Consider the following 16,096-nt stretch of genomic DNA (forward strand, 5'->3'; position numbering starts at 1 on the left):
GGTGGTTTTGCAGATGAAGGACCTATGAAAAGTATTGGGGTTAGCTCACCATGTTGTTGAGCTAACCCCAGTATTGTTCTCCAGTATTATTTCCTTCCATTACTCCGCATCTCCTCTGAACTTCTTATCCATTCCCCATCTTGTTGATATTCTTTTGGCTTTTCTATCACTATTCTCTCTCTCTGTCTCTCTGTCTCTCTCTCTGTCTCTCTCTCTCTGTCTCTCTCTCGGTCTCTCTGTTTCTCTCTCTGTCTCTCTGTCTCTCTGTTTCCTCTCTCTCTCTCTCTCTCTCTCTCTCTCTCTCTCTCTCTCTCTCTCTCTCTCTCTCTCTCGTTAATTCTCATCTACCTCGCCCCTCTCCTTCTAGCCTGAAGCCAGAAGTGACTCTGGTCAATACAAGTGAGCACTAATGATTATAATTAGGGTTGTCCGATATTGGCTTTTTTACCGATAACCGATATACCGATATTGTCCAACTCTTAATTACCGATACCGATATCAACCGATACCGATATATGCGGGGATTATTGTGATTAGGGTAAGCTCAAATTTCATATCACACACACCATATACAGTAAGAACTCCTGTAACTTATTTATAAAGCAAAAAAAATATATAATAATAATAATGTTTTTTTTCAAAAACCGATACCGATATTTTTCCGATATCAATTTTTATGCTAATATCGGCGATAATATCGGGAGGCCGATAATATCGGGAGGCCGATAATATCGGACATCCCTAATTATAATTGTCCGTGCTCTGTTTGGTGTCCTACTTGTTTTCATGTGATACACACACACACACACACACACACAGCACACACACACACACACACACACACACACACACACACACACACACACACACACACACACACACACACCCAGCCACACAAACAACGACTGCTCCTTGTTTTCAGCTGTGCAGGCTCACAAATGAGCCTGAACCGCATGTATTTGCGAGGGTATATGAGTGCAGTGCATGAGCATGCATGTGTGAGTTCACTTGTATGTGCACTTGATTGCTATTGTGTGGGAATCATTCCCCACTTGGCCCTCATGCTCTCATTGGCGTTCTCCCTGCCTGCCTCACCCATCGTGAGTAGGGGTGGTCTGAAGGCTCTGGCTGAATCAATAGGAGGTTTGAACAGGAGGCAGCTCACGTTTCCCTCCGGCTGTGCTCTTTACACAACAACTGTGTGAACTGGAGCAGTGCTAGCATGTTAAACAATCGGGCTTATTTACACTGTAAAATGTGTTAATTTAACCACATGAACCCTAGCCTCCCTATTCGGCGGGCGAAAATGTGTTAAAAGCGGCCTATCTACATGTAGCATCTACATGCTCACAACGCGTCACATTGAACTTGTAGATCGGCTGTATAAGAGATTTGGTGGAGAGGGAAAAAGATTCCCTGGGGGGACCCCAGTCAACTAAGTATATAGGGTTTTAACTCTGAGACTGTACAAATGTAAACAATGGACCTGTGTATTCTCAGATGGATAATGTTTGTGTTTTTTTTACATTTGCATTTGCGTCAGATAACCATTTTAACACGAAACCTGATCCAGCTTTGAAGGTTAAATAAAAACTACACTATACTGTTATCGTCTGTGATTTTGGATATTGTACTATTATGATATGGCAGTGTTCTTTTCCTGGTTTAATCTTGGTTCACTGTATTGGCAAATACACAAAATGAAGTACTTGTACTCGGCCTGAAAAAAATCTAGTTGTCTAGTTCCTAGATAGAAAATCGGTATTGGTAAAACCGTATCGGCAGGTCAGACTTTTAAAAAACGGTAATCGGTATCGGCCAAGGATCGGTGCATCTCTAATCTCTGATGTGTTTTTTCAACTCTAGGGGTCAGTCATAATATGGTATGCTCAAAACATTGATGTAATACAACAGATTCATTTGATTTTATTATTGCACTCACTTATTTATTTAATCAATGATATCAAAGTGTGAGTGGAATAATTCACTCTTTTGGCCAGCCATAATAGCTGGCTGCAACTGTTAGAATGTGTGCTAATTTTACAATTTGGCTAAAGCTTCTGCTGTCATGAGAAGCAAATGTATTTTGGAAATGTAATAGAGATGCTGGCTTTGTTTACTGGTTCACTTGGCTCCCAGGTTGAGCAGGAACTATAAAAAGTGAGCAGTGGGACTCCTCTCCTGCCACTAAATATTTCATAAGTTGTACAGTAGGACATACCCGAGGTGCCTGTCTGCCTGCTAAGCGTGTCATAGACTCGCCAATGTTGTTGCTGAATGGAAAATAGCTATAAGAACCGTCTTGAAATCAATCTGGCACGCATGGCGTAAGGCTGCAGTGAAATATTAACGCGGGTTAGCAGAGGGGCAGGTGAGCTTATGGATGGAAACTGAGCCAGTGTGGAACAGGCAGGGGTGGAGGAGGAATTGTGTGTTGGTTGGACGGGGGGAAAGGAGCCAAGCTGAGGCATTAGCATGCTAATGGGAGAAAGGGCCAGAGAAGGGACATGGACGTGTTTTTTTTCAGGGAGGGAGATACGGTCAGGTTACAGTAGAAAAAGGACTAGTGTGCTTGCCTTGGACAGATGGAAATCTGAGCTGAGTAGCATTGATGCAGGTTTTTATATTTAAAGTATTTAGATAAACATGCTTGCTGGATAGAATGTCTTTAATGCAAGTAATTAAACTGATATTTTTTGCATTGTAAAATGCAGTGACTTTGCAGAGTTCAACTGAAGAAGTACAGTAGTGATGTAATGCACTAGTTTGGTTATTCAGTGGTTTTACATAGATAATGCCTTGTGACTTTCCATCGTAATTCTTGCTGGAAATGCTGTCCGTAGTTGAATCTAGTTTTCTTGCTAACCCATTTCTCATTAAAAAAGTGCCCTCAAAACTTCCGAAAAACACTGTATCTTCCACAGCTACCTTGCAGTTTGTGTCACATCTTTTGGCGATAAAACACTTCCTTCCAGTGTATTATTCACTATGGAGACTGCTATTGCAAGACATTATGGGAGATGGGATTGGGAGAACAACCGAATATGCAATACAAGATGATAAAAAAAGGCTTTGTCAGGAGAACTGGGATAGGTTTGATAAGGGGGAAGTGAAATCATAGCTTTTTATGGCTGATGTACTGGTTTCATTCAGGTGGTACTGCTGGTGTGCCAGCATGGAAAGCTCCTGTATTATAGAGGCACACAGAAACACCTACAGTATATGAAACACACCCACAATTAACATTATTTCCTTCATCTTTGGGCGACCACAGAAGATAAAACGAAGGCAGGACAAGGTTGATCAGATAATGTAGTCAGTTCTGTTAAGAAATGTCAAATACTCTTCTCAAGCACTTAACCCCAATGAAAGGAAAAATAAACATTATTAGAACTCAATTTTGCACAGATTTTGTTTTTTAGATTTAATATATTTGCATTAATTATTCAAAAAGGTTAGTGAGACCCCTAAAACCCACTTTATTTTGCCCCTAGATTCTGTTCATATATATAGTAATTGGGAGGAGAAGAAATACGCTGGTTTAAGTCCCAGATGTGAACCATTAACCCATACAGTATTTTCCAGTCTGGAAATGGTTCATATTTTGTCACTTATACTAAATGGATTTGGTCTTATATAATTAACCCAGAGCCAAACGTAGTACTTATTTTGTGAGTCCAGAAGAGAGAAATGATCTTATAATGGTTGGCATTACATTAGCCCTGCTGTAGCACTAGTGGAGGTGTCAGGGAGAGATTGAGACTGCAGGCCAGTGTGGAGGGAAGGACTGTAAACTGGAGCAATGAGGAGATTAGCAGCTGCTCCCCTGAGTCCCCACCTAGACAAGCAGACTGTGATGGAGAACACAGGTGAGGCACAGACACTGAGCCATTGTGTGTGTGTGTGTGTGTGTGTGTGTGTGTGTGTGTGTGTGTGTGTGTGTGTGTGTGTGTGTGTGTGTGTGTGTGTGTGTGTGTGTGTGTGTGTGTGTGTGTGTGTGTGTGTGTGTGTGTGTGTGTGTGTGTGTGTGTGTGTGTGTGTGTGTGTGTGTGTGTGTGCGTGTGTGTGTGTGGAGACTGTCTGAGATTTTTGGTGACTCAATAGTGAAGGTATCAGGTTTTCTTCTTTTTTTGTGTGTGTGTGTTTTGCAAAGCTCTTTTTATTCAGAATGTCAGTCCCCCCCCCACCCACACACACCAACCATCAGTGTTCTCTTTCCCACCATGCCTAAGGGCCAGATAATATTAGCCTGAAGGATTAGTCAGTGGTATATGAGTGGCAGTCATTTGCTGTTCATCTCTGTAATCAAACACACATCTACTGTAGTACTGCTGTTGTGTACAAAGATGCTTCGCTGACAGTGTTTGTATTGATTTGAATTATAACGCCAGTCTGCCACAGGTTATGAGGCTATGGACCACTGTTCAGCTCGTATGCCAACTTTCAGACAAATGCTATTCAAGTGACAAAACAAATACTCATTATTTGACATTGGTAGATGTATTATTATTATTATTTTTTGTTTAGTTTTTTGTTTGTAACTGGAGTTACGAAATTGATATAATAGATTTTTGGAAATTGAATTTTAGCTGCAGTCCAGGCGGTGCTGGATCACAAAAACAACTACAAGAAAGAGGAGAAATCCTCAATTAAAAGTCTTAAAAGCACCCCATATGACTCTATTGAACGGAGTAGTACAACGTTTTGACCTGTCCAAGGACTTGGTCAGGTACAATGCCTTGACAAAGACCTTGGATAGGTGGAAACGTTCTACTACTCGGTTTAATAAAGTCATATAGGCTGCTTTCAAGACTGTGTGCGGATTATTTTCTCTTTCTTCTAATTGGATTTTTGCCCCATGGCCATTTTTATTGCTGATTAGAGTTAACTTAGAGTAGAGTTGACAGGCATAGGAACAACTATAGTGCTACTATAAAATGTATGCCAATAATGATGATAAACTATGGAACATTTTATACTCGACATGGATTGATCTAACAACCTGTAACAAGATGAATAAATGCAACAACAGCCAGTTAGGCTATAGTTTTTGGCTTGTATGTCAAAGTACAAGTCTATTTCCTACAGCAATGCATTGTTTGAGCTCCCAATGGTGAAGAAATTGGATGTTCAGGTGGATTATGTAAATGAGTGGAATGGAACCAAAGGGGCACACAAGCTACAGTATGGTGAATGTGAACTCGCGTCATCCTCCAAAGCTTAGGAAGTTGTTGACAAGAAAGGTAACTTGACGTCGTCAATTATATAGAAGTGTGTTTTGGATGTCTAAAAGGGGTGAAGCGCAGATTACCGCCTGCAAAATATGTCGTTGGTTGATGCCAACCAAAACGGTAAACAAAAATGTTCCATCTTGTGAAAACGTACCATCCTAGACCTAGACCACATCGAGAGTATGAAAATAAGGCCCAAGTTAACATTTCCCAACATCCTAGTGGTTCTTCTGCTCTTGGCAGCATCAGTGAGGCTGTGCCAGAACAACGATCAATCACGTTGTCTTTCGAGGCCATTGCCCCATATGAAAAGCAATCAAAAAGGAGGGAAGATATAATCTTACTTTATAGTGCGAGACATGATGCCCCTGAGCAGGGTGGAGAAAGTTGGCTACAAAGCTCCAGGCAGAAAATAGTTTTCCAACACTGCACTGCCTCATCTTCACATCCAGATCTACTGCACCAGGGGGATGCAGAGGCGATGCTCCAGCTACGTCAGCCAAAATACAGAAGAACACAGCTTTTTTAAGAAGTCCTTGCTACTTCTTGTATGTTGAAGCTGAATTGAACAGCCACCAGCTAGCTCCTGATGCAGGCAGCAAGACCAAACCGCTGACATGCTGGGACATCCACTCAACAACACATCCATTGTCTCAATTTAACTCGGAGAGTAAAGGTCCTTACACACCGGGCGACACCGGCGAATATAGCGAATATACGCAAAATTCGGACTTGTTCCGAATAATTAAAAGACGCTTTTTGGTTCGCTTTTTCGCTTTTTCGCTCCATGTACGGAGCCATTGACTTTATAAGGTTTTTAAAAAAAACGCATTATTCGCACGAAAAAATCGCCCCGGTGTGTAACAACCTTAAGAGTGTACAGATGTGACCAATTGGACCCACAGGGTCACATTTGTATACCGAGTTAAATTAACATAGATGATTTTAATGTGAATATACCCCAGAGTGAGCCTCTTGGCAAGGTAGTACCTGTGTGTTCTTGCCACCAGCTCAGAGCGTGATTTTAGCACTGGTGGCAACATTGTGTCCTGCCACATGGCAGCTTTAAAGCCAAACACTGTAGACACAGACTAGTCTTGTTGGCGAGACTGTGCCAGAGCCTTTGTGATCCTCCTGTTTACTTTTTGCGGATTAGCTATATCTGTACAAATATTTGAGATGTTACAGTAGCTGCCCTGCCAAAGGTATTTGCTGTGATTTGTGTTTAAAGTATTTTGATAAGTTACAAGGTAAGCTAGCTTTTATTGTTTTGTTAAGGCAGCAAATAAAGCTTGCAAAGTAAAGTTTGCAAAGTTAATGTTTGCATACATCTTTCTCTCTCTCTCTCTCTCTCTCTCTCTCTCTCTCGTGCTCTCTCTCTCTCTCTCTCTCTCTCTCTCTCTCTCTCTCTCTCTCTCTCTCTCTCTCGCTCTCTCTCTCTCTCTCTCCCTCTCTCCCCATCCCTCCACTCCACCTCATGCAGTGTTCCGGAAAGGGAAGGTCAAGGCTGTATTTATCACAGGGGGAAAGGAGGAACAATCCCATTGTATATGATGGGAACAGGTTTTAGGCAGTGCTGTAGCCCTGGATGGGACACCCTAGGCCTGCCAATAGGCACCTCACATAATATCCTACTGAGCTGTGTCTGAACAGCCAAAAGACTTATTTTCATTTTTCCCTTCACATCTCTTGCATGTCTTTATGTCTGTATTACAGTCTGCGTGGGTAGTCTGTGGCTATTCTTAGTGTGCCTGGTGCTTACCTCCCTCTATGCATTATTATGCTACCTCTCTGTGCCTGTCATCTCCGCTATATATCCTCCCTCGCACGGTGCGTCTGTTTGTTGCGTTGTCTCTAACTAAGCAGGATAAAAAAGACACACCTTAGGGGGACAACACATTACACAACGAGGCCAGCAAATGACTAAAAAACACAATCACTTGGAAGTTCACTTGATTTGTGAGCGGAGGTGTGTCAGAGTACATATGCACTGCATGCAGTGTACCGTGTGATGTACAGTATATTAGATACTGTGCAACGTAGCCCCCCACCCCCACCACTGACTGCCCAGCAGTGTGTCCCAGGGTGTGGACATGTGTGGCTGGTGTTTGCCAAAGACAAATCAAGGAGAATTAGCCTGTAATGGGAAGCTAATGAGAGAGTATTTAGCGCTGACAGTAAGTGGGGTTTCTCGGCAGAGAATGATAGTGTTTTTCTGTGTCGTCGTCCCTTGCGGTGTGTGTGTGTGTGTGTGTCTGTGTGTATACGTGTTTGTCCGACGCTAAATGCAGGCAGAGGCGTGTGGGGTTTCTTCTTATAGAAACAACATGGTAATTATGGACTTATGAACAGACATACAGGAATTTCAACTATCCCAATGCTCACACCATCTCCTCAACCCCATACCTCATCCCTGACCATGCTTACACACACATGTGTGTGTGTGTGTGTGTGTGTGTGTGTGTGTGTGTGTGCGCGCGCGCGCGTGTGTGTGTGTGTGAGATGCTGAGTGTTTACTCAGATCTGAATCAAAGAGCAATGCCCATTGCCTCCTCCGACTCATTATATACAGTGTACAGTACATGTCTTCAACATGCTCCACAACACTATAGCCAATCCCAATATAGATGAACCTGCACATCTACTTGTTATGCGTTGTAGACTCCACTTGCAATGACTGAATTGTCATTGCAAGTGAATGTAAGCTCAGATTAATTTCACTGTGGGAAATAAAACAGTTCTATTTCACAGTGGGAAAGTTAACAGAATAGAATTGTGTCAAGTGTCTTGGATTGAATATTTTATTAGGCAAAAATGTAAAACAGCACGGTTACATTTAAAATACTTTGTCATTATCTTGAATACTGAATGGGAAACATTATTAATATAACATACTGCCATATATTACTAGTCTCCCAATCAGCCTGACAGTGTAAGATGTGTTGAAATTGAAAATGTACTATTGTAAAATGCCAACTGCCAAATGTCTACAAGCAATCTGTGTTGTCTATATATCAAGTCTTACAGTTCTCATTTTTGTGCATTTTTTTCAATAAAAGCACAGCTTGAAATTGATAATCCCACTTATACAGTTTGGTACCCAGGAGGGAGATGAGTCTAGTTCAATTGGATAATTGGCCAGGGTGTTGTAGGGAGTAAGTTGTCATGTTTATTCATGTTTTTAGGCTATACGCTCTTTGAATAGAGTATTTTGTATTGACACCATCTTCGTCAACCTTGCACTCAGCAAAATGCTGAGGGTTCATTAACATTAAGCATTTTGCAGAATACCAACTTGTGTTTTGTCTTCCCTGAAAAGGTTGAAAATTATATTGAAATTCATATTATTTTAAGGACAGCTTGTAGCTAATGTTAGACATAACCTTTAATACAGTACAAGTTTTATTATGCACATTAAATTAGAACTGCCATAACTCTATGAGACCTCACCCGTGACGTTATCTGAAAATAATGCACAGCCTCAGGTTAATCGGAATTGAGTATTCTCCATGGCTATTGTATAACAGGAGTTGGTTCAGCAGATTAGGCCAGCCGGATCTTTCACCGGCTCACTGTGCAGATGAGAGCCAGGTACAGTGAAGTGCGGTGACGTAGGCCGTAATGTAGCATAGCGTAGCACGTTTCCCCATAAGGACTGGTCCGACTGGAAGCAAAAAGCAACTTTAGTAGGTCTTCTGTTAAGGAATACACACACACATGTTCGTACGTTTAGATGGCATACACATGCGCACCCACATAAATCGCTACAGGGCTTGACTTAACAGCCTGTGTCTGGTGGCGAGTGTTGGTCTCTGGTAATTTGTCCTTGTGAACGCCATTGTCACTGATCTGGGCAGAGTTCTGTTATCTGATGGTGTGAGCCTGTCTTTCTTTGCATGGCAGGTACGTAGATGAGTGTGTGCGATAGACTCAGACACCCTCGACCTCGCAGCCTCCACAGCTTTAGAACGCCATTAGAGGCTTGCTCCTGAACGGCCGCGCTGGTCGATTTGGGGATTAGCAGAGGAAAGAACATGATTCGGTGTGCTCAGAGGAAGAAAAAAAAGTGTGTGTGTCTGTGGACACACGCGTGCTCCTGTGCATATGGCTGGGGGATTGTCAAACATAGCTGTGCTGAGTTGGGCCAAATATGTGTTTAGGGGAGTTCCAAAATCAGATGCCTTATGGGCACTGTGGGATTCCAACCCGACAGAAAATAGCACACTATGTTAAAGTTTGCCTGACTCTATTATTGTAACTACTGTCAGTGCCACAGGCTGTTAAATTATAATGAGGATTTCCATATAGACAAGCTGCTCATTCCAGCAGTCGTGAAATCATATTCAGCAATACTGATTATTAGCTAGACGTAGGCCTTTCCCAGAAATGCATTAAATATGGATGTATTTAAGCTTTGTATGGCACGGGAGTGCAACCCATTAGTGTTGATTTTGACAGCAAATTTCGATTCAGTTGTAGTCATAGTCTTTTGAATCAAATTCCATTTAGTTTTAGTCATCTGAAATGTTTTACTGTTAGTCTAGTTTTAGTTGACTAAAATACATTTTAGTCGACTAAATCTACTGTAGATTTAGTCGACTAAAATGTATTTTTGCCGGCCTTGATGGCGTCGTAATGGCTGATTTTACACTTGCATGCTGAAAATAGCCGATCTGCGACGTGTTGTGAGCTTGTAGATCTGCTATTTTCAGAGCGCAACACCTGAGCGCAGCTAAGCATAAAATGACTCGTCTTTTAGTTTTACTGGATCTCTTCTCCACTAGCCCCTCCCTAACATTTTAGTCTACGGTAGTTTTTATTTGTTGACGAAATTGTCAATATACTTCGTCTCAGTTTTAGTCATCGTAGCTTAGTTTTTATTTAGTTCTTGTCTAGTTTTCATCAGTGAAAAAAGGTAGTCGACGAACATTTTTCGTCATAGTTTTAGTCGACGAAAGCGACACTGCAACCCGTAGCATATGTTTTCCACAGATTCTCTTCAGAGTGTCATGCCTTGATTTTGAATAGCATGTTGTTTATGGGCCAGCATGGGCCCCGGAAGCAGCAGCTGAATCGGTCACACACCATGAGTCGGGAAGCACTGAGTGTGTGGCGCAGTGCAGTCAACAACACAAGTCCTTGTCACGGCATTGCACACGCAATAAGGAGTGTCTCTGTTCGTTACACTATTCTCCCGTTCTCGCCAAAGTCTTTTCTCTCCTTTTCTGTTTTCTGATCCCTCTGTTCCCTGTTTCTTTTCTGTTTTTTGTTTTTTTGTTGTTGTCTGCTATCGCTTTTTGTCTCGTGTTGTTTCTCAACAAATGTGATCTCTGTGGAGCCACAATGCAGTCAATCACGCACTATTTTTATATCTGTGGCTGTGCTCTCTTTTTCAGTCTATTTCTGACTATAAAAGACACCAGACAACTCCGGACAACCTTTAAAAAAGCAGCAAATTGGCGTTGAAGCACTCTCATGTCTACACCGCACGGAAAACCTTTTGGAACAGTTGTTTTTTTACAGTTAGATTTCAGGCATTTAATCGATGCATCCATCCAGAGTGACTTGGCGTGAGCGTGCAGGATAGGGGTACAGTGCCTTGCTCAAGGAAACATTTGACCAGACACATTGACAGTTGACAGGTATACATTAGCTGTTACGTGGATTGCTCCCAAGGCAGTTCCCTTCATAGGGCAGTTGGTCTGTCTCGCCAATGCACCAAAACCTGCCACCCACAGTGTGTGCAAACATTCCTCCACTCACACTGACAGGCCAGGCAGTTAGCTATTCAGCATATGATGTCCGAGGATCGTTACTGTGACCACTGCTAGAATATTAATCCAGCAACTCCTGCTCCCTTGGCAATTTGTCCATTCAAGCATATTCCTCTGCCGTACTTAATCCTTGAGGTTTTCAAAAGGGAAGATGTGCTGACCCAATAAAGTGCTGATGCGACTGTTCTCAGGCACATTTTCAAGGAGGAAAGAGTCGTTTTGTTTACACCTCAAAGTTTCTGTACAACACCCCCCCGCCCCCGAGTGAAAAGTTGACGATGTGATGACAGTTTAAGGTCAGCTGAAAATAGCACGTTGTCTTTGGCAGCTCAGTTTGGTGGATTCCAGCCTTTGTTCCGCAGATGCTTGATGAATCTTATTTAAATCGAGGCTTAGATGGCGGTTTGCATTGTTTCAGCTGAGGTGGTTTTGGCCATGGTTGAAAAGCTAAATGTTTCTTTTTTTCTTTTTTAGGTCAGAAGTTTGTGTAAAAGAGTTTGTGTGCTTACACAATGTATTTGTGCATGTGTGTGCGTATAAGAGAGTGTGTGTGTCAGTGCGAGGCGGTCCTGTTTCACCACTGTATTATTAGCTGTGCTCTCGGACATGGTCTACTTTTCCTGTCCCCTCTCTCCCCATCCACTGTGGTGGAAAGCGCCGAGTCATCAGAACACAGACCGCCGTGGCGCTCCTATCGCCACAACATGGCATTTACCGGATCAGGGTTTCTACCAGTGCCCGGATTGGCACATATTTGTGGCTGCTTACTTTGGACTAGCATATTTTTTCTACTGAAAGGGAGAACAAAATCCGAGCACAACAGCAATTTGACTCCCAGTTTTAAAACCATAGCTGGTTTGCCTCTGGAGATACAGCGTGCTTTTTCAGACCCTGCATTGCAATTCTCTTGTATTTCAGGAAAAGGGTTATGATAGGGTCATTGTGAGGCAGCCCTGTCATTCTGTCCTCTGTGAGGCTAGTTGTATGTTTTCTTTGGTGTGTGTTTCGGTGATGCTACACTCCTCCTGCTAGCCGTGCAATTATTTTGTTCCTTCCCAAACCACTTCTGGTTTTTCTGAAACTTGCAATTGACTGTCAGTGTCCATATAGTCCACACACAGATGATGTCACCCCTCCTGACGGTTGCCAGGTTACTGTGCATTGCCCCCCACGTCCCGCCACGTCCCACCTCCAATTAATCTTTGCGATCTGATGGATAATTAGTAACCTGTCAGGCCCCAGAGGGCACAGGTCAAGTCACGGATACATGCTGTGCCTTTTGATGCTGTAAATCCCTCCCATTGCTGCCCTGTTACTAATGTATCCCCCTCTCTCTCCTTCCCTCTCTCCTCCTCAATCTTTTTTCTCTTGCTCCTTTTCCCCCCATCTCTCTTTGCTGCAGGATGGAAGAGTGATAATGGGATGGATGTGAATATGGGCCAGTGGGCAGGCATGTGTGCCCTTCTCCTCCGCCTGGCCCTGCTGCTGCTGTCGCTGCTGCTATTCCAGCCGCCCCCCTGCCACTGCCAGGACCCCAAGGGTCTCCCCCAGGATGGACCTCACTTTGGCTTCACGCTGCCCGTCTACCGCGCCAGCGTCTACGAGAACTCGGCGGCACGCACCTACGCCAACAGTAAAGTTAAAATGGGCATCCACCTGGCCGTGCGCTCCTGGGATATCCGCTACAGGATCACGTCAGGGGACGACGAGGGCTTCTTCAAGGCAGAGGAGTACGTGCTGGGGGACTTCTGCTTCCTGCGCATTAGGACTAAAGGCGGCAACGCAGCCATCTTGAACCGGGAGATTCAGGATAATTACGTGTTGACTGTAAAGGCCTCTGTCAAGGGCGAGGCCCTGTTGGAGACCTGGGCCAAAGTCAGCATCCAAGTGCTGGACATGAATGACCTCCGACCGTTGTTCTCGCCCACCACTTACTCCGTCACCATAGCGGAGAGCACCCCCCTCAGGACTAGCATAGCACAAGTTACCGCCACGGACGCCGACATCGGCTCGAATGGCGAATTTTATTATTTCTTCAAGGACAAAATGGAGATGTTTGCGGTGCACCCGACCAGCGGCGTGGTTTCCCTCAGCGGGAGGCTCAACATCGATGAGCAGAACCGATTTGACCTAGAAATTCAGGCGGTGGACCGCGGGATGAAGCTGTACGGCAACAATGGGGTCAGCAGCACGGCCAAGCTCTTTGTCCACGTGGAACGTCTTAATGAGCATGTCCCAGTCATGAGCGTGGTCACACACATCCCCTCATGGCTGGATAAAGACCCTGTGTATGCGGTGATCACGGTAGAGGACCTCGATGAGGGCTTGAATGGAGAAACTGACTCTGTGGCGATTGTGGCTGGAGACCCCTCAGGCCAATTTAGTCTAGAGAGATCTGAGGGAGATGAGTTTGCGATAAAGGCTTCTGAGTCTGTGGACTGGGAGAATTACCCTCATGGCTATAATCTCACCCTCCAGGCTAAAGACAGGGGCACCCCTCAGAAGTTCTCTGCTGTCAAGGTCATCCGCCTAATGGTGAAGAAACCGCAGACAGTTGAAGTGAAGTTTGAGCAGGAGCTGTATGAAATTAGTTTGAATGAAATCTCACCCCCGGGCACAATTGTAGCAGCTGTTAAAATCAGTCCAGAGCCCGATGACGCGGAATACATCCTTACTCCCTCCACAGATTCTGTCTACTTCCAGATGAACACTTTAACGGGCGTGATCTCCACCGCCCGATGGTTCACCCTGGTCAACCAGGATGCCTTTAATCTAGAGGTAATGGAAGTAGATAGTGAGCTTAGGGTAAGAGTCCTGGTCGTGATCGACGATGCCAATGACAACACCCCAACATTCACTCAGTCATCTTATGAGGTTTTTGTCAATGAGAGCGTGCCAGTCGGAACCAACGTGCTGGCAGTTTCTGCAGTGGATGATGACAGAGGAGAAAACGGATACATAACTTACAGCATTTCCAGCCTTCAGCCCCTACCCTTTCAAATCAATCAGTTCTCTGGTATCATCAGCACCACTAAAGAATTGGACTTTGAGTCCTCATCAGAGAGCTATATGTTTGTGGTCAGGGCATCTGATTGGGGTTCCCCTTACAGGAGAGAGAGCGAAGTCAACGTAACGATCCACCTGGAGAATGTGAACGACAACCAGCCCTTGTTTGAGAAAATAGCATGCCAAGGGGTGGTCTCCAGGGACTTCCCAGTTGACGATGTGATCACCACAATGTCCGCCATTGACATAGATGAGCTAGAGCTTGTAAAGTACAAGATTATTTCAGGGAACGATTGGGGTTTCTTTGAACTCAACCCTGATTCAGGGGTGCTTACATTGAAACAGTCCCTTGCCACCGCCAGTCCAAAGAATGGGGTTTTTAGTCTTAAAATAACTGCCACTGATGGTGAAAACTTTTCCGATCCAATGTTTGTCAACATCTCCATAGTGCATGGGAAATCTCCCCACAAAAGTTTCAATTGCAAGGAGACCAGGGTAGCTCAAAAGTTAGCTGAAAAGTTACTGAAGAAGTCCAAAGCTAGCACTAAGCCCAAAATTGAGGAAGGCTTCATAGACCTTTTCTCTGTCAATCGACAAACCCCTCAATTTGACAAAGCATTCCCAACAGATATAGCAGTGCGTGAAGACTTAAAAGTCGGCTCCAGCGTCTTCAAGGTCAATGCCTATGATGGTGACACAGGCTTCAATGGTCAGATTCTCTACTCTATTTCAGATGGAAACACAGACAACTGCTTTAATATTAACATGGATACTGGCCTTATAAGCGTGTTTCTTCCTATGGACAGAGAAAAGAGAGATAGGTATCTCCTTAACCTAACTGTCTATGACCTTGGCCTCCCACAGAAAACAACCTGGCGTCTGCTTACTATCTACATAGAAGATGCCAATGACAATGCACCCCAGTTTTTACAAGACAGTGGCTACAGAGCGGTTATCCCTGAAAACACTGCCATAGGGACAGATGTCATCCAAGTAGAGGCCACTGACAAAGATCTCGGGCTCAACGGGGAGATCGTTTACTCTGTTTTGACCAGTACCACCCAATTTGGTATCAATAGCACCAACGGGATTGTTTATGTCGCTGGTCAGCTGGACAGGGAGTTTGTGTCCACTTTCAATCTTAAGATCGAGGCTCGAGACAAGGCAGAGAAAGGGAACCAGAGATTCTCTGTCACCTCATTGAAGATCATGCTGGAGGATGTCAATGATTGCCCCCCAGCATTCATCCCCGCTGTCTACAATGCCAGGGCACTAGAAGACCTCCCAGTTGGAACTGTTGTGGCTTGGCTGGAGACCCAGGACCCCGACCTGGGACTGGGAGGCCAGGTCCGCTACTCTTTAGCCAATGACTACAACGGGAGATTTGAGGTGGACAAGGCGAGCGGCGCCATACGGCTGACCAGAGAGCTGGACTACGAGACCCAGCAGTCGTATAACCTCACTGTGAGGGCCAAGGACAAGGGCAGGCCCGTCTCTCTGCTATCGGTCACCTTTGTGGAGCTGGAGGTGGTGGACGTGAACGAGAACCTCTACTCACCCTATTTCTCCCACTTCGCCATGACGGGATCCGTGAAAGAGAACGCGCGAATTGGAACAACCGTCCTCCATGTAAATGCCCGAGACGACGATGATGGCAGAGACGGGGAAATCCAGTACTCCATCCGCGACGGCAGCGGGCTGGGGCGATTTGCCATCGACGAAGAGACAGGTAAGCACCCATTTCCTCCTTTTTAAAACAAAACACAGAAATCTGAAAAAATAACATAAAAACATCCGGTTATGTCGATCATTTGAATTAGTCCTGTTATATTCCTGGTGGGAATGACAGACACTTTTACAATTTGACGTTAAACAGATTAGAGGCTGGCGTTGTTCGATTTAGTGTGCTGCTGGATGTTCATCCTCTTAGGCAGGCTAACTCTGCCTGAGCTCTGTGTCCGTATATTTAATGGTGCTGGACCTTGTAAGTCTTGTCTCAACTGCATGCGAGAGAGTGAGCCGTGCTCCGCAGGGCCTGTCCAGGCCCTGACAAAGAATGTAATTGTGGAGCAGGCCGCTGTGTTT

General features: G+C 44.4%; 1 protein-coding gene across 2 annotated transcripts in view; it reads left to right on the top strand.

Moving 5' to 3' along the window:
* The window catches only part of fat3a (FAT atypical cadherin 3a), a 238,291-nt gene that overhangs the window by 53,581 nt on the left and 168,614 nt on the right, over nucleotides 1-16,096 (top strand). For both annotated transcript variants that reach the window (XM_084065060.1, XM_084065061.1), the window contains exon 2: nucleotides 12,408-15,740. In XM_084065060.1, coding sequence (XP_083921186.1) covers nucleotides 12,428-15,740 — 3,313 coding nt within the window. In that variant the 5' untranslated portion in view covers nucleotides 12,408-12,427. The remainder of the gene's footprint in view (nucleotides 1-12,407; nucleotides 15,741-16,096) is intronic.

This window comes from Gymnoscopelus microlampas (assembly GCF_963454915.1).
Source record: "Gymnoscopelus microlampas genome assembly, chromosome: 8".
In the NCBI taxonomy this organism is placed as follows: domain Eukaryota; kingdom Metazoa; phylum Chordata; class Actinopteri; order Myctophiformes; family Myctophidae; genus Gymnoscopelus; species Gymnoscopelus microlampas.